The sequence below is a fragment of the Diadema antillarum genome, unplaced genomic scaffold (assembly GCF_040938485.1).
Source record: "Diadema antillarum isolate AM-2024a unplaced genomic scaffold, OU_Dant_1.0 seq00000932_RagTag, whole genome shotgun sequence".
Lineage (NCBI taxonomy): Eukaryota > Metazoa > Echinodermata > Echinoidea > Diadematoida > Diadematidae > Diadema > Diadema antillarum.
In genome coordinates, this window is record NW_027271783.1 from 1,444,671 (window position 1) to 1,471,997 (window position 27,327).

The following is a 27,327-nucleotide window of genomic DNA, read 5'->3' on the forward strand; positions in this document are numbered from 1 at the left end:
TAATTGGCCTCAAATGGATATTTCTAAAGACATTCATTATCAAGTTTGCATTTTGCCACTTGTAAGGGTTAAATGGCCATCTTATCTCCCTCCTGCTTTAGACTTTGTGATTGTTGGTGAATGCACGTCATTTCAGCTAAAAAAGCCAATACACCTGGTAGTGATTAACCTGAAAAAAAAATGAGAAAATCTCCAAATTTCTGATCGTTTTCTTTTGAATGTCTGACAGTTTCTCGAATTGCCCGACAATAAAGGGATGTGGTTTCATTTTTTGAGGTAAGAGATATATTATGACCAGATTTAATGCTCTGATGGTCCCCCATGCGATCACTCATTACAATGCTACAAAGGCCACATTTCTGTCTGACAAAACCAATCAAAATAATGTCTGAACACTGCGCGTTAAAGATAAACTTCGCCTGTCTTTTGCAGGGACTGTCGAGTATCCATTATAAAATGCCAGCTTTTGAAGCCACCAAATGTCAAGTTTCACATTAGCCAACCTTCCCCACAATGTATAAAGACTAACTGATTTTCAGCTACTCTACGTTTAAAATTTACCTCAACCATCTTCCAAACAATATGGCAACTCACACTTAGAGTGAACATCTGAACACCAGAAAAATCACATTTCAGTGAAATTGTGAAAGAAACTGTGCTAAAAGAAACAAAACGTCGCAAAAAAAAATGCAGAGAAGGGGGTGACGTCTGTTTTTGTTTCTTTGTTTGTTTGTTTTAGATTTGGGATGAGTATGTTCACTGCAGAGTAATCACAATTTGTGTCGCATGTTTTCTGCCTCCTACTCTCAGCTAAGGAACCTAAGATAATCAGCAAGCAGGGCAGACTATTTGTCAACATCACTTAACAGTTGAGATTTGTCCCCGGTGTCATGTACTTGCAATTTGTATGCTGCAAGATGACTGGAATGTTTTAACGTTGAAATTCACAATCTATGGAAAATCTGTTCATTCAGCTGCACGCTGCACCTTTTGAGAGTATTTGAAAAGAATTAAAAAGATGAGCTAAAAATTATAGATAGCAAAAAAAACAAAACAAAACTTTGAGTTTTGAGATACCAGCCATCACTACTTTACATGTTATTCTTCTGACTGCTTCGAAGAGTCTAGTTACAGTTCCAGGAACAACTGGCAGATTACAGCAGCACATAACTCAAATATTTTTGTTCCACAGATAAAATCCTTCATCACCCCTTCAATTTTCTTTTTTTTTTCTTGTGCTTTGCCTACAAGTGGCCCAGTTCCATACCAATGATATCAATACTTAGAGCAAGGGGACAAAAAGGGAGTCGGGAGAGAGAGAAGGCAGCATAAAACAAGTTGAAGTACTAAAATTTCATTGACATTGGATACAGGTCAATGCCTGAAAGGAGAGACAATATTTCACAGCGCAAAGGAGAATTTGACAGAGTAATGCAGAGACTCAGGAGTAACTGTGTCATTGGTAGAAACTCGGGAAAAAAAATCAAAGATTGAGAGAAGGGGAAGATGACTGCAACTCCATGATAAATGATAGATAGATCGAGAGAGAGAGAGGGAAAAAATTAAAGTAGATGGGGGTGAGAGAAGATGACCTCAATAAATGTGCACACCCACTCAAAAAGAATGCAAGATGGGTACGACTTCGGAACAAGTTGGCCAAACTGAATGCAGGTAGGACAGGATGTGGGAAGACAGGTGGCACAGAAAAAAAAAACAACCTCCTTTCCTCATTCGAAGCAAAAAATTTCTATACATGTGAAAGTTTGGTATTATGGGCACATTTGGATGTAGAAAATTTGAAATAGAAACCATAATATATTCTGAAGATGGAAAGTTACTTGATTGAATGATTTAGTGTTAAAAAAAAGCTACTTGATAAAAGTTAGAAGTCAACAATATCAACAACAGGAAGTGGTATCTATGGCCCTCATTTTTCAAGTCATTTGTTCAGTAATACTGTCTCTCTGACATTCTGGTTAATGCTGATATTCCCCCTGTTCAGACACAAGCCAATTTATACCAAAACTCGATAAAGAAACGACGTATAAAGAATCATCGTATAGCCGACAGACCGTTCAGAAGCCAATTTCGATTATTCCGGAAAAACGTTGTATAGATGTGCAGTTTCTCACTGCGCATGTTGTTATGGTCTTGAGTGACAGTTACAAAGTCACCTTTCGTGTGCGCTCCCATTAAGCCACGCCCAGTTATACCGTTCTATGGTCGCCATACGTTCAGACGCACAATGGACACGATGGAATGCTGATTCGTTATCGAGTTCTAGTTCGAAACTATGCTCTGACCATAATGTCGCCATACATCGTTTCGTTTGTCAGCGTTAAGACGTATAAATTCATCGTATTTTACATTTACAAGCCAACAATACATGCTAAACTTGTCAGATCAAATCAACTGTCAAGAGGGACATGTTTGGGAACAGTGGGAACAGGTATTGTTACCAAATAATGAATGTAACTTCATCACAGAGGGCACACAGCCACCATTAGAATAACCTTTATAACTTGCATCTGAGGCTGAACATGAAATAACAAAAGTGATTGCGTTCAAAAACCACAACAATAACTGTTGACACCTGGTAATATGCTATGGCTGACACAGTATCTTTTGCACATCATCATAATACTGGAATTCTATCCATAATCCCTTGTAATGATACACTGACGTGTAGCATTGCTTCATCAGTTATTGCATACAGGGTGTGAGTGTTTTATTTTCTTTTTACGAACAGTTATCCTATTCAACCCCAAAATGGAGAAGGGGGCCTATCTATTTACAATCAAACAATGGCTCTCAAAACAGATATTTATCACTTGTCAGGAGAGACTACTGCAGAAGATGGATGGCAGAAATTTTTCTAAGGTCAAAACCTTAAGTTATTTTTGCACCCCCCCCCCCAAAAAAAAAAGGGGGAGGGGTTAGAAAATTGCTTATCTACAACTTATTCAATTACAACTTTATCTATTCTTCTGTACCAGAAGCAGTTTCATACCTTCCAGTGGGAAGTTCAGGCACAGGAATAAAATAACACACTGGTTTGCACACTTTGTGAGATATTGGTGGTGTTATTGAATTAGATCAGAAAGTTTTATTACCCCCTTCTTTCTATTTAGGAAAACAGGATCCTTACAATCTCTCCTGTTTGTTCTTTTTTTTGTGGGATCGACCTGGCAATTTCAGTGTTTAGTTTTCGTCTTATGTGCATGCTTTTTCTCATATTGAAATCATTCACAGTCGGTGCTGGCTGGATCTGCCACTTTTGATAAAAGGGTGAGTGAATGAAGGAGTGAATGAATGAAGGAGTGACTGATTGTATGAAAGAATGAATGTATGTATGAATGATTGTATGAATGAATGAATGAATGAATGATTGTATGAATGAATGAATGATTGTATGAATGAATGAATGAAAGAATGAATGATCGTGTGAATGAATGAATGAATGATTGAATGAATGAATGAATGAATGAATGAATGAATGAATGAATGAATGAATGAATGAATGAATGAATGAATGAATGAATGATTGAATGAATGAATGAATGAATGAATGAATGATTGAATGAATGAATGAATGAATGAATGAATGATTCTATGAGTGAATGAAAATATCGAAGAATGACTGCAATATAAGAGGATGTTTGGGTAATATGATAACCCTCCACGGTATCTTACACAAGACCCAGGATATTTAGTCAACCTTTCAACAGGAACCCTATTCCCCCATCATTTGATCATAAGAAAAAAGGATTGTCATTTCTCATTGTCATATTTTTTTCAAGAGCAGCTCAGAAAAAAAAAATAGAAACAAGTCAAAAGGCATTAGAAAGAACCTAAAAGATGAATGCAAGAGGTATTAAGCAGAGGGGTGAGGGTTGAGGTGTGAGTTTTCTTCAATTTTGTCTCCCTCAACAAATGAAATTTGTAAAATCGCAACTGCTGATCTATGATTTTCACAAATATGGCACAAAATTTTTGTCTCCCTCTACAAATTTCATTGGCAGAGGGAGACAAAATTGAAGAAAACTCACACCTAAACCTAAAAGATGTAAGAATCAGCAAGGGCTGCTGCATCCCATATGATAAAATATTCTCGCAACTTTACTATGGTTTATTCCGTCAGGGTTTTAGTGTCATTTTTTTTTTTTTTTTGGGGGGGGGGGCTAAATCTAAACCTATATGAAGACATTCCTCCCCTTCTCTAATGATAATTCTTTATATCAGAAACTCCTAAACCTTACAGAGCAGTCTGTTTTATGTGAACATGTTACAAAAATGTGAATAACATATGACATATATATACATATTACTACAAAACCTGAAACATTAATGGCATGAAACTCTCGCAAATTGCCGCAGGCACTCAATGCATTGTGTAAACAAAACTTCTCACATACATTTTACTTTCATGAATCTTAGGTCCTCACAAAATTTGCAAAACTTTCATGCATGTGAAATTTTCTGATTTTACAGAAGATCAATCATATCTGTATGAGGGTAAAAATCAGGGATTTGATTCTACTTCTTTTCCACTGCAAAACTAGCTTTGATGTGGATTATATCTTTAATCTCTGCTCCCTGATTTGCAAAAAAAAAAAAAAAGAAAAAAAAAAACTGTAGGAAAAAATTCGACACAAAAGAAGACCTACATTTGACTTTGAGATGATCACATATGCAGTGTAAATATCTTGGAGGGAAATACTGTTCTAACTGTACATGGACACAAAAGAAATGTTTCACCCTGAGGATATGACACCTGTGTGATGGATCCAGTTTTATAACTGAAAAGTCGTTTTCAAGCGCTACAAGATGCATTGTCTGCGACTGACAACAGATACAACAGTCTCATCATTCTTTGCCTCATCCCATTCTTCAGCCTCTCTTCTCTCTCTCCAACTAACTCCAAAGTGACTATGTGGTGCGCATATAATGCCACCGTCTGTGTTCTATGTCCCGGTATCAAGAGGCAACAATCGCGGCTTTAAAGCTCGTCTGCATGAATGGGATCCACGAGTCACGAACAAGGGGATCGTCTGGATCACGGCCGAAAAGAGAAAACTCTTGAAGAGCCACAACCCCATCAATTCAGCTCAGCTCCTATTCAGTCGGCTTCCCTCCAAAAGTGGATACGGAGTTCAAAATCCGTGTCGCCAACTCAGGTGTGAGGAGGTGTAGCAAGCACGACCCTGAAGAAGCTGAATGAGGTGATACCTGGGTTACCGATAATCGGGTCGAAAGCATCTTCAACTTCACATTTGACTATGAATGCCATCAAAAGAACCTTCATAGGGTGGCCGATGACATTGATACGGCACAAAGGTGACATACGGGTATTAAGAAGCAAAAGAGAGAGAAAGGGGAACGGGCGTCTGGAGAAAAGAAACTCAACTCAATTCAACTCGGCAGTCATCTGCCTAATCAGCTGGAAAGGGACGTGCTCAAAATCACGTATCAGATTGACGTCAGATCACGACTGGATATGAAATGCGTGTGTGTTGATAAGTGAAGCCCAGACAGTGACTTGATGGTGTATTAGGTTAATGAAAATGACAAACAGTAGACACTGTAGTCAACAGTTACAATCAGCACTACTATGGAAAACAATGCCACGAGAACATCTCTCCATGCCCACCTAACAAAAGTCATTTCTAAGTAATCAAACAAAAAGATTAATACTCAGCTTCAATGAATCCAAATAGGATTCATTTTCTTGTGTAACAGAATAACAATTCAGTTAGGCTTGCTCTCATCAGCTTTATTTATCCATTTCACTGCACAAAATAAATAGATGTGATTTACAGATCACACACAGATTGTTAATGCTTCTAGGAGCTTTAAAAACAAATAATTTGGGGGATAAAACATTTCTTTTCCTGGAATAACCTGACTTTGTCTTCCTGTAAAAATTAATAGCAGTGGCATTCAGTTCAGCAGCAGAGTACCACGATTAACCGCAGACCCTGGCAACTCTCAAAACTCATTAAAAAAGATTCTACAAACTCAGCTACCGACTATTTTGGGGAGGGGATTAGGGTTAACTCTTGCATGCTCTGAGTGCCAGCTAAAACTGCAAACCTCACAGCGCTGTGTACACTGTCCAAAGTCCATGGTACAGAAAAGGTTAATCTAATACTCCATTTCACTCCACATTCGGGTTTACTTCAGATAAGAAGTTATTTGAAGTTTCAGAGCTTCAGAATGTATCACCCAATACTGATCACAATCATAAATGATAAATGAGCTGAGGGAATGACCACATCAGCTTGATATTGCAAAATTAAGCTTGTGTACCAAAAAGGAAAGAAAAATCACAAAAATCAATGTCTTTGAGTGAGCAAAAAAGGGTAATATCTACTATGTATCTGTTGCAAGACAATGGCCTTCTCCCGTGTGAATCTGAGATATTGCTGGTACCAGATGCATGCTACGATGGTTTGGTATGGTTTGATTGGTCCAGTTTGGCTTGGTTTGGTTTAGTTTGATTTGGTAGTTTAGTTTGGTTTGGATTGGTATGATTTGGTTCAGATTGGCTTGATTTAGAGAGGTGATAACACAACAGATTTCCAATGCTTAGCTGGGAAATCTGTTAAGTACAGGGCTTTATGGTTTGATTTGGTCGAGGATGGCTTGGTTTGGTTTGATTTGATTTGATTTGGTTTTGTATGGTTTGGTTTAGTTTGATTTGGTAGTTTGGTTTGGTTTGGATTGGTTTGGATTGGCATGGATTGTTCTAGATTGGTATGGATTGGTATTGATTAGTATGATTTGGTTCAGTTTGGCTTGATTTGGCGAGATATCACTAGAGATTTCTGATGTCTGGCTGGGAAATCTGTCACGTACACCCAACAACGGGTATTGTGTGCCATGCCACACTCCCTTTCAATCCACTACTTACCTTGGTCTTTCTCCTGCTAGTTCATGATTCATTTTGCCCCTTCAACCAGCCTCTTTTCAAAGAGTCTTTTGCTTTGATTCTCCCTTCTTCTAGTTTTTTTGTTCCCATCCCATCTTTGACCCCGCTTTCTGTTCTGCCACGTGCATGTTGCTAGTGATATCAATTGTTTTCTGCATTGCTTCATATTCTCAGGCCTCCCCCCCCCCCCCCGAAAAAAAGGAGGGATTTAAGCCATCTGAATGGGGAACAAGTTGTCAGCCAATGAAGTACGAGAATTAAATGTCTAAGATTCACATCCCTTCAGATATTCTATGCAGCCTGTGAGTTACAAGAATGAATCTACCTTGTCTCAGTTTAGTTCTTTTCTTCTTTTCAAAGACAATTCTTTCCAAATCTCCTCTTCTTAGGGGTCTACATGTTTGACTTTTTCTTTCTCATCATTTTAAGATTAATCCCTCGTGAGAAAGGTGGGAAAAATTCAAGACTTTTCGTGTCACAATTCACACGCAAAATGACATAAAGATAAATGTAGAAATAGAAAGAAAAACTATAATCGCTGTATTCTGGTCTCTTGTTAGACTTGTCTGAAGGAATATGAACAGAAGAGTTTTAGGCCTCTTCATTGAATGCAAAAAGTCACAATCACAATTAAGAATCTGAAGGTTTAACAGCCGATAGATTTTATGACCATCTTTTACATTTAGCTGTGGCAATTAACATGTACGACATGTAGACACTACCTGGGGTATTTGTGGTCACGGATATTGCTTGATATTCACAACCATTAAATTCTACCTTACCCTAGACAATTTTAGCATAACAAACTCTGACTTAATGATAATGATTATGAAAGACATTTTTTTTTTGTTTCCTCTCCAGACAGCTTTGATGATTTCACACAAAACTGACATACTATTACCCCTGCCCACACTAAAACAAGGACAAATACTGATCATACAGGTATCAGCCCAACTGCTTTTAGTTGATAAATGTAATACAGTGAAATCAAACAAATTTCACTTTCACTTCGAATTTTCCAACTCACTACAAAGTTCAGGATTGGACATGAAAAACATTATTACCATTGCAACAATACCTCCAATCTCCTTTCTGCAAATGTAATAATCATCATCATCACCAGCTCTGTCAAAATCATTCCCAACTTCCAATGGCTAAATCTATTACAATTTATGTGGCACACCATCTCCAATCTCCATCACTACCTTCAATGCACACTGTCTCCATTCTCCGATTTCCATCATCACCTTTAATGCACTGTTTCCGATTTCCAATTTTCATCACCACCTTTAATGCACTTTCTTCAATTTCCAATTTCTATCACTGTTCCCAATGTACATCATCATCAAATTCTAATACCTAATACTGTTTCCAATGTATACTTTCTCCAATTTGAAAATCTCAAATTGCAATTACCAAATTCCAACAGCATTATCAGCTCCAGTCTCGAACACCAATCTCCAATTTCCATCAGCATCAATGTGCATGCCATCTCCTTTGTCTACCCCTTCCCCCTCCCCTCCTCCCCCCCCCCCCAATTTCCAAACTGCATTCCCAACTCCAGTCTCAAACATCAATCTCCAATTTCCACCACCGTGTGTGTGCCCACCATTTCCTCCCTCTACCCCTTTCCCCTCCCCCTACATCCTCATCCTCTCCCCTCCCCCTCTCCCCCCTCCTTCCTTCCACCTGATCTGGATGCACTGCCTCACCTGGAGTGTGTATTGCAGGGGGCCTTGGCTTGAGAGGAATGTTGCTGAAACCGGAGGGTATCCTCCGGGGCGGGAGGGCTGGCGGGAATGTTCTTCTTGTTGTCAGCATCGCGGGATGAGCAGGGAAGTTCCTCCTATGATTGTTGCAGGTGAACAAGGTTATGACATAACACATGACTTTTATTACTGGTAGTAGCATTACATTGAGAAAGTTTGAGGACTTTGTATCATAGAGGAAGAAATGGATGAGGTGCATCATTCATATTCAAGAGATTCTCTTCAACATGAGTACAGAGCATCCTTCTTCATCGTTCTCCATTATATCTTGTATCAGAGTCTCTTGCTCACACACTGCTTTTTATGTGGGGTGACTTGCAAGGACCGATACCAGCCACTGCTTAAGAGGGAGCCCCACTTAAACTTGAGTAAAGGTTGTCTCCCCACTTCTCCCAATTATGCAGAGACCTCCATAGAGCCTTCAGCATTCTGCATACCACCACTGGGCCTTCAGCAGATATAGGGTGCATTGTACCTCATAACATGGCAAACAATTCTCCACTTTTGAATTTTCTGTTGTACTCGACCACACATAACATAATACCATCTCATCAGAATCCCACCATATCATGATACATCAAATGCTCTATTCTGTTTATCTTTTGTTGATCATTTAAGAGCAATGGAATACTTTAAGTTGCAGCACTACAAGAACATGTAATTGGTAGTAAACTGAGCAGTCATGCAGTTGAGTAAAATCTAAAAAATAATTCCTGTCATTATTGAGAGAGATGATAATACTACCACCAACAGTATTTCATAAACTTTGCTCTTGAGGACTGCATATGTGACCCCCTACAACAAGAGGATCCCAAAGTCGGGGGAGGTTAATTTTCTGAAAATGACATGACATTAGGGTATTCCCTTACTCTTCCACTTTAATTTCCTATATAACACGACTCTGTGCTCAGTTGCAGAGATTACGCCGATTTTATTAGAGCATGTCAAGTGGTTTAGGAAATCAGCGATTCAAGAAAAGCGCCTTCAAAGTTTCCCTCCTGACACAATCATGATCACGAGGTCACCTCTTGAAAATGGAAGGTATGCTCTCAGCAACCTCCGTGATGTTCATTCAAGCTTAGCATCAGCGACCAATCAGTAACCACGATGCCGCACACTGACCAATGAGATCACTTCCTCGTTGCTAGGGATGGAGTCTATCTGTGGTGCTAAATCCAAATCTTCAGACATGTTTCTATTCCGTTGAAAGTCGGAGAATCATGGCCCAGAAAAACACTAATTTCTTTCCATTCCTTGATCATTTAGCTTTTAAATTTTGGCAGATGACAGATGACACATTAGACTACAAAATTATTCAAAAAACAGAAATCCGATGGTTTTGACCGATTTTGATAATCTGACTTCAAACTTGATTTTCTCGGTTCTGCCTTTTTTTGTGGCGGGTCACATATTCTATCTATATAGATCTTTCATTTGGACCAGTTACCATTCTTGGCAGACCAAATCAGCCCCAAAGCTCTCACCTCTCCTGCTGGATTTCTAGAGACTGTGTGGTGGCAATGTTGTGCGGACTTCCCTGCAGACTGTGCACCGGTGAGGCGTGGTTGCTATAGCTGTTCACACCTGTTGCCGTGTCGCTCCTGCTTGAATGTCCACTTGAGTACATTCCTGAACAGAGATAGAAGTATCATATTGTAACAGACCAGTTAGGGTAATCTCTGCAACCAAGCGATGTACAACTTGAATTGGCATTAGTGCCTTACTTGAGTCTAGTTTTGAATCTAATCTTGTGGGTCTGAGAGGTGTAGACTACACTCTCACATTCTTTTTCATTTTGCTGAGGTACAAAACCCTATTGTGTGGCTCACACATACTATTGTTTCAGTGAAAGCATGCAGCATTGACCATACAGTGTTCAGGGTTGTGTGTAGTCATCAAAATGTGGCTGGGGGACCAGTGAAACACTTGGAGCATGATGGATGGAAGCATGTCTTAGCTCAAAAGTTCCAGAAGTTTCAACAAGGTTTGCGGAGAAACAAGAGGCCTGAACTTGGGTTAAGCCACCCTCAAATTAAAGTTTGCCACTAACTGAACAAATGATGGAGTCCTGTATCATTTGTATCTAACCTGCTGTGTTACAATATGATCTACTCATATCTTCACTCATCTACCAAAAAGGGACTAAAGAACCCCACATGATTTGAAGCTGTTGTGTGATTCCTTCTTGTGAGATGCATTGGACACCAATTACCACAAAAATATTCCAGCGGTAATATATACCACTAAATATATACTAGTAAAATATATACTACTATTAAATATATGGAGAATTGTTTGCAAAAACCGATAAGTCCATATTTGCCAAATGGAGATATTTGTGATTAAAGGTCAAGAAAAATAAAGAGAATAATAAGAAATTTTTTGCTTCTTTTGACCATAACTTCAAAAATTTACCTTTATATGTAGTGACCAATATATCATTTGAAAGGTATTATTTTGTACTTTATGACAGAGACCTTACTTCAAAATCTTCAAAAATGGACTCATCATTTTTTGCGAACAAACTCTTCATATATGACTACAATATATACCACTAAAATTCATACTACTAAAATATATACTACTAAATATAAGAAATATTCCAGCGCTATATCAATACTACTAAAAATCATTCATAACTTCTTTTTTTTTTGGGGGGGGGGGGGGGGAGAGAAAAAAAAAGCAATTATCCTCCATTCTAATAAAATGATGCTGACTTTCATCTAACACTATCACGATGAAAGGGAGGATATGCCATTCCAATACTGAAACCACTTACCTGGATACATGTCAGATGAAGTACCAGTCATAGATGAGTGGGGTGACCGTCCCAGCCGGCTATCACTAAGCTCTAGCGGGCTATCGCCATGACTTAAAGGATGCAGGGGTTGTATCGTCAGACACTCCCCAAGAATATCGCCGTGAAGAAATTCTTCCCTTGTCCGTATCTGTAAGAGAGGCAAGTTTTGAAACGGGAAAATTTATGGAATAATTTGCATTGGTGGTTTGTTTTCATGTTTTTATCTATTTTCTTGTTTATAACGTGGTATCATGGTATCATCAGGTTTTATAAACATTCAAGGTTGAAATCTATTGCCTGAACTAAGAGAGGGTCAAGATTAACTTCAAAGCAACACTTGAGAAGGTAACAAAAAAGTAGTGGGAAGAGTGACAGTCCAAAAACCTGGAGTTTTCTTCCCATTCTGAACTTACATCACTTGCATATTCAGCTCCAAACCACACATGAAGATCCCATCTTTAAAGTATGATTTTTTTTTAAACCTTTGCCTATGAAAAACTTACTAGTGAAAAAAAAAGAATTATGCATTTAAACTTTTTTCGAACATAGGCACAAGATATGGTTACTTTCATTTATATCCCACACATGTTTGCAGATTGTGGACCAGGTATGTGTGATATGCATGCGTTACCAACCATTATTGTTAATACAAAGTGGATGATTTTGGTGAAGGGTTTTTCCACCAGCTGAAATGATGACTCCAAAATTCCAAGTCTGTTTGATTGTTTCAAATTGGGACTTTACCAGCACAAATGGGGAGCACTTTTCTGCCTAATCAAATTTCCTCCTGAAGTGAAAATTTATGGGTCGGGTGACCTTGCTTTTTTTAGACAAATTTCCAGCACAGAAAAGGTGTTCAGAAATTATCTAGGATATTCATTAAATGCATTAAGCAAAAGCTATATATGGAAACTAGACAGAAGCATGAACAATACATAATCTCCACCTGCTGTGGGATGCACAATGGCGGAAGAACCACAGTGGTAGCTAAAATGTCACGGAGTCATCTTCTTGGAAATGGTATCTATTATCGAAATAGGGATCTTCCTTTTTGAGGGAGATGAAGTTCTAGATTCCCAGTGGAAGCTCTGGAGGATGGATGGATTAACCCATCCACTACTAGAACCCGGCATTCCCTGGAGACTGTGAACTAGACCTTCTTGCTTCCAGTAAGAGAGGGGTTAAAGATGAGCAGCCCTGCCCCTCATAGGCCCACCACAGTCTATCAACATGTGAGCCATTGTGCAATCTAACCCCGGGGTCAAAGGTTATCTTCAACAGTGAATTCCTTCAGCATGGTAAACAAGCAGCATTACCTCTGCTGTTCTTCCAGCTCCATGCTGCGAATGTCAGACGACTGCTGGTATTAGTGGTAGCGAGGTGTCATCAATTGTATTTTTATTAGTAAGATTCAAAATTGTCCCTCATCTTCAGACAAATTGATAACAATTTAAGTGAATTGCCAACTTGGCTGAAATGAATTCGCTTCTTCCAACCTTTACCTTGGAGATATCCCTGCTCATAACAAGTTTGCAAAATCACTTCTTTCAATTCCTTGGTCCATTTGAATTCAACAAAAATGTAATGTTCCACATTTGACCTTTCACTTCTTTTAGATAGATGTATCTTATTTTTGGATAAGTCTCTGAATTAGCCATTCCAAACATTACTGTTGGGCTTGTTTAGTTGGATGCAGTACATGAATTGAATCACCTAATAAATGACTTAAAAGATTATCTGATAACTCTCTTGCAGCTCTCCATTTTCTTCCTGTTTCATAGGTAAGTAGGTCAACACTTCGGATCACATCATTGTTTAGCTCTGTCTAGAAAATACAATGTCACCTTTGATGAAGGAATGGTTGGTACTCAAAGGGACATTCTTGTAAAAACTTGACAGTTAGACATTTGTTACATGGAAGATATTTGCTGTAAATGTAAATGAAAGTGAGGCTTGTTACCATTGTATAAGAATCATTGTTTGGTTATTCAAATCATCTAGCAAACTTCAATTCCCTTAAAATTAGCAAGTACAATTTCCTTAAATGTCATTAGTGTTATTATCATTCTTCAATAATTTGTGCAAAAGATATGTATGTTTTCTTTCATTAATTTAAACAAAGGACAGCTACTGAAGATATGCATGCAAGTCAACGAGAGATTGGTTAGATAATAGCATTATCACTTCATCTAAGTAGAAAGAATTATGTAATCATCACCATCAGTGTTTCATGAACCTTAATTCCATAAACCCTCTAATCTTCTTGCAAATTTGTTCCACCTTTTAATTTTTTGTCTGATCGATTATTCTTTTTCTTATTAGAGCCAGTTCAAACATGGGGATCACGTCAGGTTTCGAGATGCAGTTATTAAAGACACTCACCTTTTTTCTTGCCTGCTGCTCTTTGGCTGCATGTGCTTTGACGTGCTTCCTCAGCGAGCTGGGGTCCGTGTACCGCTTGGTGCACCCTGGTATTTGACAGGCATAGGGTTTCTGCAGAAAGAACAACACGAGAGGGCCAGTAAGTTAAAGCAACCAACGATAAAAACAAAAAGTCATCATTTGAAGGCATCAATCTGCAGTGTATGGATTACCACAACACTCCATCCCAGTGGCAGAATTTGATAAGAAGTTGATCATTGGCTGGTGGCTGAAATGGACGTTGACAGCCACGGAGCAGAGGGAATAGATCGAGCTGTTACCTACCCCATGAGCGAATGAAAAATGCCATAAAGGTATCTTGTGATCTTTGGAACAGATATGAAGTATGCCAAACCACACACACAAAAAAAATGCAAGTGATGGAAGGAAATAGAACAAAAGTTTTAGACTCTTTTTTTTAATGTTTTCGACCATCTCTCCACCCTTCTTTGGTAACTGTAGAAGCAGGCCATCCAGTACACTTTAACATGATGTAGAAAAGTCACCCAAAAACTACTAGTGAAGACCAAAGTTTTAGTGTTTTGAATTGTTAAAATAAAATCATTAAAATATTGCATTTATAACAAATACTCAATGGGTGCTCATGCATTTACATTTGAAAAAGAATATTTCAGTGCATTTCGTTCTACGCACTGTTTAGCAAGTTACTATTTCTTCTAACTTTATCAGTCAAAACTGTCAAAATTTAATGGGAAAATATGCACAAAAAAAACCTTTAGGAGTAATACAATATTTGATGTCTGATATACAGAGATGCAAATTCAATTCAATTCACACCTAATTTTTTCACTTTGCAAATGACTGTAAAATTTCCTCTTTTAAACTTTGACCAAAGCTGTTCAGATAAACCGAAAAGCTAGCAAATGTGATGTCTTGAACATTTTTAAAATCACTGCTCCAAAGGTAAACAGGACCTTTAATACCCCCATGCTCTAGAGATCCCTCCCATCCACCTTGCTCTTTAATGGCACAAGAGGGAACTGTTATACCGGTACGCATAATTTAACTTTCTGGATTGAATCAGATTTTTAATGGTGACAAATTTCTTTCATTAAATCACCTCTATCTCTCCTAAGAACTGGGCAATGGAGGAGAAAGTAAAAGAGAGATAGAGAGAAACAGAGAGCGAGTGGGAGAGAGTTAGGGGGGGGGGGGGGGGCAAGACTTAGCCAAATACACAAATGTTAGTACCAGCACCCAAACACAAAATTGTTGCCCTTATTCAAGAGCTGGTATCATCACTACATACATGTAGATGTCTTATAATATGAATGATGGATTGGAAGCCGGCATGCAGCATTACGCAGACCATTGTTTGGGTTGAGATGGGGGATTCGAGATTTTAATTTTTTTTAGAGAGATGATTAGATATCACTTATGGAATTTGAAAGAGCATGCAATTTAAGAGGTATTCAAAGTTTGTTTGATGAAAATCGATTTTTGAAATGGCTGAGATATCCAAAAACAAACTAAAAGAAATGGTCCTAATAAAAGTTGGGTCTCAACTTTTACTAAACACCCCTTTGTTTCTGGATATCTCAGCAATTTCAAAACCAATTTCATCAAATAAACTTTGAATTCCTATTAGAATTGTATGCTCTTTCATATTCCATAAGAGGTTTCTCATTATCTCACACACAAAAAAAGTTGAAAACATGGAGCCCCATCTAAACCAAAACTGTACCATCCCTTTAAACCATGCTCAAAACTTTGGACTCCACCTCGTCTAGTTAAGACCTGGAAGACATTAATTTGACAGGAGGCAGCAAGGAATCTGTGATTCTCATCATGTTCCCCTATGGATGGAGTGCTACTACAAATTGGGGGCTGCCACCCTCCCACTTAACCTCCATCTGGACCAAAATTGGAAAGTCGGTGTCAAGATCAGGCTGATGTGACATTCAGCAGGGTCTTATACTTGGCTTTACATTGTATACCTCTGCCACTTCTCAAACTTGGAGGTAGGGGTGTGGTCTGGAATTCAGATAGACCCATTATCCATTGACATGATATCTTGCATTCTTGCTTGCACCCCTTCCATGAATAAAAGGTTGCATCCATCTTAACCTGTTGAGGAAGGACTGATTTTGCTACAAAATGCACTTCCCATAGACACCTGCCCGAGTATACTCGGGACTCGTCCTCAACAGGTTAAAGAAGTCATCATCTATACCCTCATTTTTCAAAATCAATCACATCCCATAATCAACATATCTGCAGTCCTCTACTGTGGATTTTTATCATAATTTTCAAATATTCATTGCTAGTGTTTCAAAGGGTAGGAAAGAAAAACTCATTTTGATACAACAAGAGTCCTTGAAGACAGCACCAACACAGAATCCATAAGAAATGTCATGCGATAATGACTGATTATTACCATGACTATTAGCATTGTTAGATTATATTACTCTTTTATTACATTGTTAAACATATCTAGATTAAAGGGTCATGGCCTAAAGCCCCTATCCCCCCCCCCCAAAAAAAAGCACATAGGTTTTTACTACATCTTTTGAATACAGAACTTATGATCAGAGAAACATTAAGTTCCTCATACCACTGCCAACATGATTATGGGGGGGGGGGGGGATTAGGGTTATCAGTTTATCATTTACCATAACTCATCCTTCTTGATCTTTTAATATGTCTGTCTGCCTGTATGTATGTCTATCTGTCTGTCTGTCTGTCTCTCTCTCTCACTCTTGTTTGCTTTCTTAGGAAGCACATAAGATTTTAGTGCAATCACGCGCTCCGTGTGCGCTCAGTAATCTCTTTAATTCCTGTCTCAAGTTCAATGTTTATTTATTGTGAAATGATGAGGAGAGGTTTCTAGCCTGGCGTCACTCAGCCAGTGTGCCTTTCAAAGCGTCTATGAAAACATGGAGAACAATGCATCGTGCCCTCTGTGCTGTGCCATCTTTTTAAGCCTTCAATGTGTTAGAGCTACACAATGCCTTCAATACTTGTGCAGTTTAAGTCTGCATTGTGTTCAGAAAAGCAGTAAGAAAAAAAATAAGAATGATCCAGAAGTTTGGCCACCTACCAAGAGTGTACATGAGACCAGACATGAAATATGCCTAGTACAGTCAAACCTGTCTATAGCGGCCACCCAAGGAAGACGAAAAAGTGGCTGTTATAGACAGGTGGTCGCTACAGACAGGTTATCCAACTTTGTGTGCATTGCCTACATGTACATGTATCATCGTTGCATACATCTATAAGTACATGTACACATATGTGTATATGCAGGGATGTATGCACACGTGCAAGTTGGATACATTGAACAATGCCGGTGTTTATCAAATTGTTATACAGTAGCATGAATACAATCATGAAGAAAGCTCAACACTAGTGCATTATTATGACTGCATGCTGTGGCGATCACTGAATGTTGCCCATGAATGGCTGGCATGGCTACAAAGAAGATAGCATGCTGCATTATCGGCTCAGCTACGGTTCCATTGGGTCTGTGGCCGCTATAGACAGGTTAAAATCTAAAGCGGGAAACAAAATTTGTGGACGCTGGCCGCATTAGACAGGTGGCCGCTATACACAGGGTCTTTAACAGGGCTTTTCTCTCTCGGATTTTTTTTTTCAGTGGCCGCTATAGACAGGTGGCCGCCAATTAAATAAGGCAGCTTTGACTGCATTTGAGTGAGTAGTATCAGACAGTAGCATTGCAACAGAACTATAGTTTTGCATGTCATTTTTTGACGCAGATGTTATTTGAAGATTTTTTTTTACTACTTCTTCCTTTTGAAGTAGAATTATTCCAATCTGGAATACGCAGAAATATGTGTGATTAACAATTATTACAAATAAAGCCCATTACATTTTTTTTTCTTTTTTGCCCTCAAATCATTTCTACATGTAGACATTTATATCAGTGTAGGGCGATTTGTCAATCAGTTGCAATAAAAAACAAATCGACAGAAGAATTTCATCAATTTGAATTTAAGTAGTACTTCGACCAGTGCTCTGCTATAGTGTCAATACTCCTTAAACCTGCACTACCATGAACAAAATTTGTTTCAGATTTTCTTTCCAATCAAACATATCACTGAACCTAGGAAACCTTTAGAAATTACATGAAAATATATACCACTGCTGCATGATCTTAATAAAAGGCTGGTACAACATGTTGAGAAAAACAGAGAGATTTTGTATGATACAAAATATTTCCCTCAAAGAAAACCTCAGAATTTTTCTCCTTTGCATGTCCACGAGAAAGTTGCGATCTTCATATCACGATAGCAGGAAACATGAAATATCAACAGAGTTTATTATTGGCTACAAAGGATATAATTGACATTGACAATTTCACATCATGGGCTCCATGACTCGAACTAAAAATAAATCTCTATTTTATTCTATTGCCCTTTCCATTATTTTTTTCCCCCTCTTCTTCCTTGTCCACTTTTATAGGGGCAATATTTACTTTGATCACATTGGCAAAGAACATGAACTCATGACGCACAATGTGCATGGGATGATTTACATTTCCTGAAAAGATGTTGCATATAAATACAACAATCGGCATGAACCCACGTTTAGAATTTATGATGTATTGGACTAGCAACCGAGACGGATGTTTTTTGCTCTCTGATTATAGGCTGAGTCATGTCAGTAAGAACTTGTGCAATTTTTAGAATGTTTATTGTAAAGAGAAAGGACTGACAGTCAAATTTAGGAGGTACACCAAGACTACCTCACAGTATCAACAAATACAGAAGCCACTTGCCAATCGATCACTTTATTCCTGGAGAACCAATCAAAACAAGATTTGCGTACCCTTTTGTTCAGGTTCGGAATAGAAGGGCAGATTATTTATCTAGAGCATTTCTATTTGGACGTGAAATAAATTATTGGTCGATTTGGGATGATTAATGAGTCTCGCAAGAATAATTTTCCCAACTTCCTGTCAAGAAGAATACAGAAACACAACTCAATTTCTTTTTACTTCACATGAAGAAGTGTTCATAATTGACTTGGGCATAGGACTTTAGTTTGGAAATTCAACCCTGTAGCAATACGATGAGAGTTCAAACGACCATTACTTCATGTAATCCGCAGTAGCAAAACTTGTCACATCTGACAAAACATTTTCACAGAAAATCCTACTCTGGTCCTACTCCTATATGTACAAACATTTTGAAGGAATTTTACAGGAGCAACACTAGCTTTTCTTAAAAAAAAATGGTTAACAATAAAAATAAAGTACTAGATAAAATACTTACACAGTATACTAAAGCCTTCTGCTTACTGCTGATTAAATTTTGTCACTTTTCACTCAGAGCACAAATCTCTTTGATGGAAAATTCTGATCTAATCCCAGATTTCATGGGGCTGATTCTCTTTCCAAAAGAACAAAGTCCCCCCCCCCCCCCCTTTTAAATCACAAAGGCACTCCATAGGAGCCAGCTTATCAGTTATAAAAAAGGAGGGAAATTTCAAAAGTGCAATGAACAGAACCCACAATGAAAGAGTCTTGTTGCCAGGGGCAACCGTCCAAGCTTGGTATTATCCAAGTAAGCAGCCTACACACAGCCAGTCCTACTCCCAGGGTATGGAAACAGACTATTTACTTTGTAAGAAATAGAATGTGCAACTCCATGTTTAATTGAGAGGTTATTGAAGAGAGTGGTGAATAGCTCGAGGGGGGCAAGAGATTAAAAGCTTAGATACAAACTGCACATTTGACTAATTGATCAATACACTATTTCAACATCTGAAAGCAAACTGACTCTAAAGACAGAAAGGCACACCTGTAGGAGAATTTACCCTAAACATATACTGGTGTGCAGATTTATATAGTGAATTACTGCAGGAGAACATATCTGCAAAAATTTCATCAGTCACTAAAAAGTAGTGAAACTGCACAGTTTTGTTTAAACCATTGTGACATATTTGCTGGATAAGAAAGCTACAACAGCTCATGATGGCATGATGGTCCAACAATGCAAAAAAAAAAATGTAAAAAGATTTCCACACATTTTCACTTTTCTAGTGTAACAAAAGAGCACACGAATCCCCCTACCCTAAACATATGATGTGCCAGCAACAAGTTGAGGAAATGTGTACTTATTACCACAAATGAAATTTGTGGAATTCTCCTCAAATTTTCTTTATAACATTAACTACCGTGACGTTGCAACTTATGCACTGACGATGCAACATGGATTCAACAGGCACTTTAAAAATTCATGTTTGATCTAATGGTCCATATTTCAAATGAGGTCGTGGGCGTGTTCTACTAATATTTCTGCACACATTGAATCCACTAAACATGTTTGGGATAAACTCCCCCTGAAGGTGTATACCTTGCACGCTTCACTGAACAGTCCAGATCATAATCAGAGCAGTGTAATTGGTCTCTGTGAATTGTTAGAATTGATACTATGGTGACGATTGCTATTTCATCAACGCTAAACGACAAAAATTACACTAGGAACACAATTCATGCGAAAGGAGCATGAGCTTAAAGGGATGCTACAGTATTGGTGGAGATGAGAATTGGACTTTTAACTTTTTGCGAGATACCAAGAAAACACTTATGCAATAGTACAGAACATACCATTTTAGGAGGAATTCAAAATTCATTTGATGAAAATCGCGTTTTGAATGACTGAAACATCCAAAAATAAAGTAAAATAAAGCGATCGTAATAAAAGGTGGGTCCCATACTCTATCAGAATTGCTCTGTTTTGGATATCTCAGCCATTTCAAAACCCAATTGTCATAAAAAAAAACGTTGAATTCCTCATGGAATTACATGTTCTTTCATATTTCATAAGAGGTTTCTCATTATCTCACCAAAAAATTTCAGAAATCTGAAATTAGGTCTCAACCAAAACTATACGATCCCTTTAAAGAAAGAGTTCACCTACATAATATCTGAATTGTGTGAGTGCAGTAATATCAGAAGTCACATTAGTGACGTCTGAGGAAAATCAGACAATCTGTCCAACAGTTATGAATTTTTAAAGTTTCAGTGTTCCAATTGCTGGATGAGAAAACTACAACAGTTTGTTACATCACTGCTGGACAAGAATACAGCAAAAATACATGAGAATTTCATAAAATTTTACTCTTAACCCGTTGAGGACGGACTGATTTTGCTACAACATGCATTTCCCATAGACCCCTGCGCGAGTGTACTCGGGGCTCGTCCTCAATGGGTTAATGAAAGTACACTTTCCCTTGACTTGTTACTGACACATGTTCAGGGTAATGTTATTCCCCCTGCTATCTGAAATAGGTAATAAGTTATAGGCTCTTTTAATTTTGCTTGTAATATGAAAATATGTCAAATTAGTTATATTTTCTCTATATCTTTGTCCTGCAGTGATGTAAAAAAACTGTATGGCGACACTGAAACTTGAAAAATTCCAAACTATTGGACAGATTGTCCAATTTCCTCAAACTTTCGCTGATGTGTTCTACTTAATCCACAAATACAGTCACATGAACGTGTCCTATTGGGTAAAGGATATGGTCATCCTCCATCAGTATCATGAGCCCTCATGAAGAACAATGTACAGAATCACTTAGCTGACATTATCTTACCCCCCCCCCAAAAAAAAACAAGAGACCCGCGGGTCTAGCGCTCACCTGAGTATCGCAAGTTCACCTTTCACGCAGTCACTAATCTAAATTATTCACAGCTCTATCAAAATTTGACGAGGCATTCTCAAGTGGAAGATGAAAATGTACAATAAGGGCCCAATTTTTTCAAGATTCCTTAATTTGGGGGAATTGGGGCCCCCTGGGGCCCTCTGGGTGGGGCATGGTGCCCAGTTTGATAAATTGAGATTCTGACCACCTAGGGATGCTACCTGCCAAGTTTGACAAAAATCCATCATGAGGTTTTCAGGAAGAAGATGAAAATGTACAATTCAGGCCTCCATTTGGACCCTTCCAACCACCCCCCCCCCCACCCCCAAGAGGGGCACCCCTGGATCTCCTATGAACAAACTTGAAACTACAGTCATTACTGTACTCACTCATAGTATTATCTCAGCTCTATAACTTCTGATTCTAGAGAAGATTTTTAAAGATTCCTTCATTTGGGGGGTTTGGGCCCCCTGGGGGCCCCCTGGGCGGGGCATGGTGCCCATTTTAACAAATTGAGATCCTAACCCCCTATGGATGCTACCTGCCAAGTTTGGTGAAAATGGGTCATGGGGTTCTCAAGAAGAAGATAAAAATGTACAATTTAGGCCCCATTAGGACCCCTCCTCACCCCCACCCCCCCCCCCCCCCCTGGGTCCAAAGGGGGGCACCCCTGATTCTGCCATGAACAAACTTGAAACTACAGTCATCAATGTGCTAACTCATAGTATTAACCTAGCTCTATCACTTCTGGTTCTAGAGAAGAAGATTTTTGCGGATTCCTTAATTTTGGGGGGTTTGGGCCCCCTGGGGGCCCCCTGGGTGGGTCATGGTGCCCATTTTAACAAATGGAGTTCCTAACCCCCTAGGGATGCTACCTGCCAAGTTTGGTGAAAATGGGTCATGGAGTTCTCAAGAAGAAGATGAAAATGTACAATTTAGGCCCCATTAGAACCCTTCCCCACCCCCCTCCCCTGGGTCCCAAGGGGGGCACCCCTGATTCTGCCATGAACAAACTTGAAACTACAGTCATCAATGTACTAACTCATATTATTAACTTAGCTCTATCACTTCTGGTTCTAGAGAAGAAGATTTTTACAGATTCCTTAATTTTTGGGGGTTTGGGCCCCCCTGGGGGCCCCCTGGGTGGGGCATGGTGCCCATTTTAACAAATTGAGTTCCTAACCCCCTAGGGATGCTACCTGCCAAGTTTGATGAAAATCGGTCTTGGGGTTTTCAAGAAGAAGATGAAAATGTAAAAAGTTTACGCACGACGCACGACGGACGACGGACGACGGACGACGCACGACGCACGACGGACGCCGGACGAAGGGCGATCGCAATAGCTCACTTGAGCCTTTGGCTCAGGTGAGCTAAAAAAAAAAATGGAATCACAAACAAAGTAGTCATAAAAAGTCTCTGGATGAAAAGGGAAGAGAGATGAACATCATTTACATTTTGGTCTATTGTTATACAAATAATACACAGGTGAGAGTGCGTTTGTGGAGATGTAGCGCACTCGAGGGTATTTACAATTGTGAAACATGCACGAGGCGAAGCCGAGTGTATGTTGCACTACATTGTAAATAAACGAGAGTGAGCAACATCTCTACTAACGTCAGGAACTCAAACCTGTGTATTATTTGATTTATAAAATGGGTCGAAAACTAACAGCATTTTTCATGTACCTTTGTGGGTCAATACCAGTCAGCTACATGTAGCACTACATTTATGCACATCGCACTCGGAAATCCCGCACATATAAGTACTGTACGTATAAGCCTATACGTACGCCACATTGTGCACAAGAAAGGCCGGCTGGCAGCCCGAACTAGAAGTAAACTGTTGTTTACAGGATTGACAGCGCGTATAGTAGCGCGTGACGCACTTGTAACAACTGATTGAGTGTGCACTGCTAATGTAAACATTGTGACGTCAGTGACTTTACGCTATTTTGCAAGGCCGTGCAATAGCAAAAAATCATGCACGCACACGTGACTCATTTCAGTGCTTCCAATTGGCTACATTCTTGAACCCATTTTATAAAACACAATCATGCACTTTCATAGCTGTTTGGCACACACATATTACCAATTTGGTCAAATGTCTAGGTTTTTGAATGTTTGGAGTGACATATGGAGGTATGTTGTATACATCAAAACTGTGACCAAATTAGTGACCAGCTTCAAAAACAGGTTTCATACTGGCATCATTTTCAGAACCAGCTCGTTTTATGTGAATGCGATGCCCAGAATAATGCTATGCGTGCCTGTGTAAGCAAGTGTGCAATTAATGCAAACGTCACATGACATGCATCACTGCTGTAGATTTGCCTGAAAGTCTCTGTAGAGTCTCTATGTATAGTGTCAGGGCTAATCAAGCTACGTTAGCTCTGCCAGAAGACTGTCTTGATTAGGAGTAAGGGACAACTTTCATTTTTGCAGTATTTTAACAAAGACTTTTCTTTTTCCTATGGATGTATTGGATGGTACTAAAGGACAATTCACAAACTCAGCAAGTAGACAGGCTATTTCGATAGAGTACCGGTAAGGCATTTTATAATCAAGAGTCAGTGATAAGATTGCAAAATGGGAATCGGAAACTGCTTCTCAGCAAACCTTAAAAATTCAAGTTCATCATCCTATTATCATCGTTATCATTGAGTTTGATCTTTTTTTTGGTTGATTTTTGAGAGCGATCGATCCAGGTCAGCAGCAGACGGTGAGGGCGGCGTGTGCAGACCACACCTCCTCAATTACCCGACGAGGCCCCCTTTATTCGGCTTCCACTGACGTGCATGCGACGCGCCGTGCAAATATTTGCCAAGATTCATGGATGAGATCCGATACATCTATGGCCACGTGACAATAGTATACAAATTTCATTTCGCCACTTTCGTTTGGGTCTTTTTTTTTTTCCCCTGTCCTTTCTGTCTCTGATCCAGCCCCATCTACACGCCCTCCAAGCTATCATACGTATTAAAACTCTTTTGTGCATAATATTCTTTCTTCTGTGACGGAATATCATGTACATAAAAGGAAAAAGTGCAGTCACAATTAGTTGTGGAGATTACGCAGGGATAATAGAATGGTGTCAGTAACAAGGGAGATGGGCACGTACCACTCAGTCGACAACAAAAGATGAATAAGAGTCTGTTGTAGTGACATTGACGGCTCGGCGGCCTACTGTACAGTTGCATGACTAATGTTGAAATGAAAAGGACAAGCTATTGAAAAAAGAAGAGACAGTTACAAGGAAAGTAGGTCACATGTGTACTCATCTGGACTTTTTATTACTTTTTTGATGTTTGACTACCAATGTATATTTTCCTTTGCTGTGTTACCATGACTGCATTTAATTTGTGAGGTCAGAGATTGTGGGGGTTGGAACTGATATCACCTTTATTTTCCATGTTTGTGTTTCCCCATGAAACATACTCTAAATTTTTATGAATTGGAGCTGACGGCCTTTTTCATGGCATGAAATTTTTGTGATTTGCACTGGCATTTGATCCATGAAGTGTAGACGAGAACTTTCGCATGCATTTTAATTTTGCAAATCTTGGCTCTTGCGAAAATCACACAAAACATTTCTGTTTTACAGTATCTGCCCACACACACACACACACAAACACACAGATCTATAGGTCTATGAATGAATACAATATTTGGACTTTCCCTTCCTGGTAAACTTGCTTCAGGCTTAAAACCCTCTTGTTGGAGTCTTATTGGAGATTTATTCAGCCAATTTCTGCAATATTACTCAATATGGACATCTGTCATCATTTCACAGAAACCATCACAATCCAAAATTGCATGAGAGAGACATAAAAAAAGATATTATCATGTGATAGTATCAATTTGGGAGAAAATTGCGTGATACACACACCATTTGGGATTGATAACTCCAGCTGTGGTGAATTTGGACAGATTGACTTCTATTGGGGTGAAATCGTTCTAGAATGCGGTGGAAAATTTGCCGACAGATGTTCTGTATGAAGAAGTTGGGGGGGGGTGGGGCTTCACAATGGTTACCAGTGACCTAAACCGACTGATGAATATTTGTCTTCATATTGTTGTTGTCACACCAATCAACGAATAAGCATGAATTTTAACCCTGCGCCTATAATAATAGAAAAAAAAACTTGGAAAAAAAAATGAAGTAGCAAAAGATAGCAACTGTGAGCAAAAATACCGTCAAATTATACAGGAATGTGCCCCAGTCTCTTTTGAATTATCATTACCTTGTTTCTGACCAGTCTTGAGTTCTATAAATATCGCCTAAAAGCAGGGGGCAAGCAGAAATAACATTCCAAAGGAAGTGTCCTAAAGGTCAAGTTCTGACCACCTGCTGAATCAGGCCAGGGTGTGGCAGCAGTGTCCACTCAATGTGTTGTATCAGTTGCTACCACCAGTCAAAAAAAAAATGCAGCAGGATTTAAATATGTTTGAAAATGAATTGATTGTACAGTAAATTCATTAAAAAAAATTAAATCATACATCATTATCAAATAAGGGTTATGCTCAATCACATTCAAGCATAAAGCTAGCAATGATATATTGATGAAGGTTTCCACAGACCATGAATACAAAAAAAAAAAACATCAAGTGTGCTAAATGCTGCAGTGAACTCATCGATAGTATTCTACATTGTTTATGTAGTTGTTGCTGTTGTTTCTATCTTGCTGTTGATGATACTGCTGTGAACTTTTTAATCCAAAGAGAACTAGTAGAATATATGGTGATGTCAAAAAAGTTAACAAACTTTTGGTACTCTGGGTTGGGGTGTTTCATCATTTATTTTGGAGGAGACAGTTATATACTCAGTTGTCAGTTATGTTTGTTCAGTTTTCTCGTATAGACCTTCCTGTCCACTTTTTCTTTGTATCTCATTCATACATAGCTCAGACGTGGCAAGAGTTTGATTACTTCGAATCAATCACTACGGCATGCCTTGACATCCATCACTTCAAGACACAGCACGCCTCCCCTTAAAGGGATCGTTTAGTTTTGGTTGAGACCTAATGTCAGGTTTATAGCATTTTTTGGTGAGATAATGAGAAATCTCTTATGAAATATGAAAGAGCATGTAATTTCAAGAATGATTTAACGTTTATTTGATGAAAATTGGCCTTGAAATGGCTGAGATATCCAAATAGCGATCCCAATAAAATTGACAGGCCACGACTTTTATTAGAATCTCTTCGTTTTACCTTGTTTTTTGATATCTCGGTCATTTTAAACCAATTTTCATCAAATAAACGTTTTATTCCCCTTAGATTTGTATGCTCTTTAACATTTCATAGAGTGGTTTTTAAATATCTCGCAAAACATTACAAGCTGAATCCTCACCTCAACCAGTACTGTACAGTCCCTTTAAATCTTTTTAGTCCCTGTCACAGATCTTGTGTTTATAGAGAGTGGGAAGGCTTTGAGACATGTTTGGGGTGTGTTTCTTTGTTGTTGTCAAAAGAGACAGTTACGTACTCATCCCCTTCTGTGGCGTTCCATCCCCCTTTTCCTCACGTGTATCAAACTTAGACTGAGATGACGAATGTTCGATGATCAATCATTCTGTACGGAGTCTTCACAGCGCGGTCTAAGAGAATGAGATCAGTTACACACCCGTTCTTCTTTTCTTCGTCTGCTTCTTGCCTATTTTCTCATCTTCCAGCCGCCACACTAAGCACACTTCCAAGAGTCAACTGTGAATGGTTTTTCGGTCGGAACTCGTCACCACACGGGCCAGGCCATTGTACTAGACTGCGATATTAATGA

General features: G+C 38.8%; 1 protein-coding gene across 1 annotated transcript in view; it reads right to left on the reverse strand.

Annotated features, from left to right (window-relative positions):
- Positions 1–27,327, reverse strand: part of LOC139741535 (zinc finger protein GLIS3-like) — a 146,106-nt gene that overhangs the window by 33,060 nt on the left and 85,719 nt on the right. The window contains exons 4-7 of the mRNA XM_071652113.1: positions 13,883–13,993; positions 11,480–11,648; positions 10,185–10,329; positions 8,621–8,777 (exon numbers count right to left, since the gene is read on the reverse strand). Coding sequence (XP_071508214.1) covers positions 8,621–8,777; positions 10,185–10,329; positions 11,480–11,648; positions 13,883–13,993 — 582 coding nt within the window. The remainder of the gene's footprint in view (positions 1–8,620; positions 8,778–10,184; positions 10,330–11,479; positions 11,649–13,882; positions 13,994–27,327) is intronic.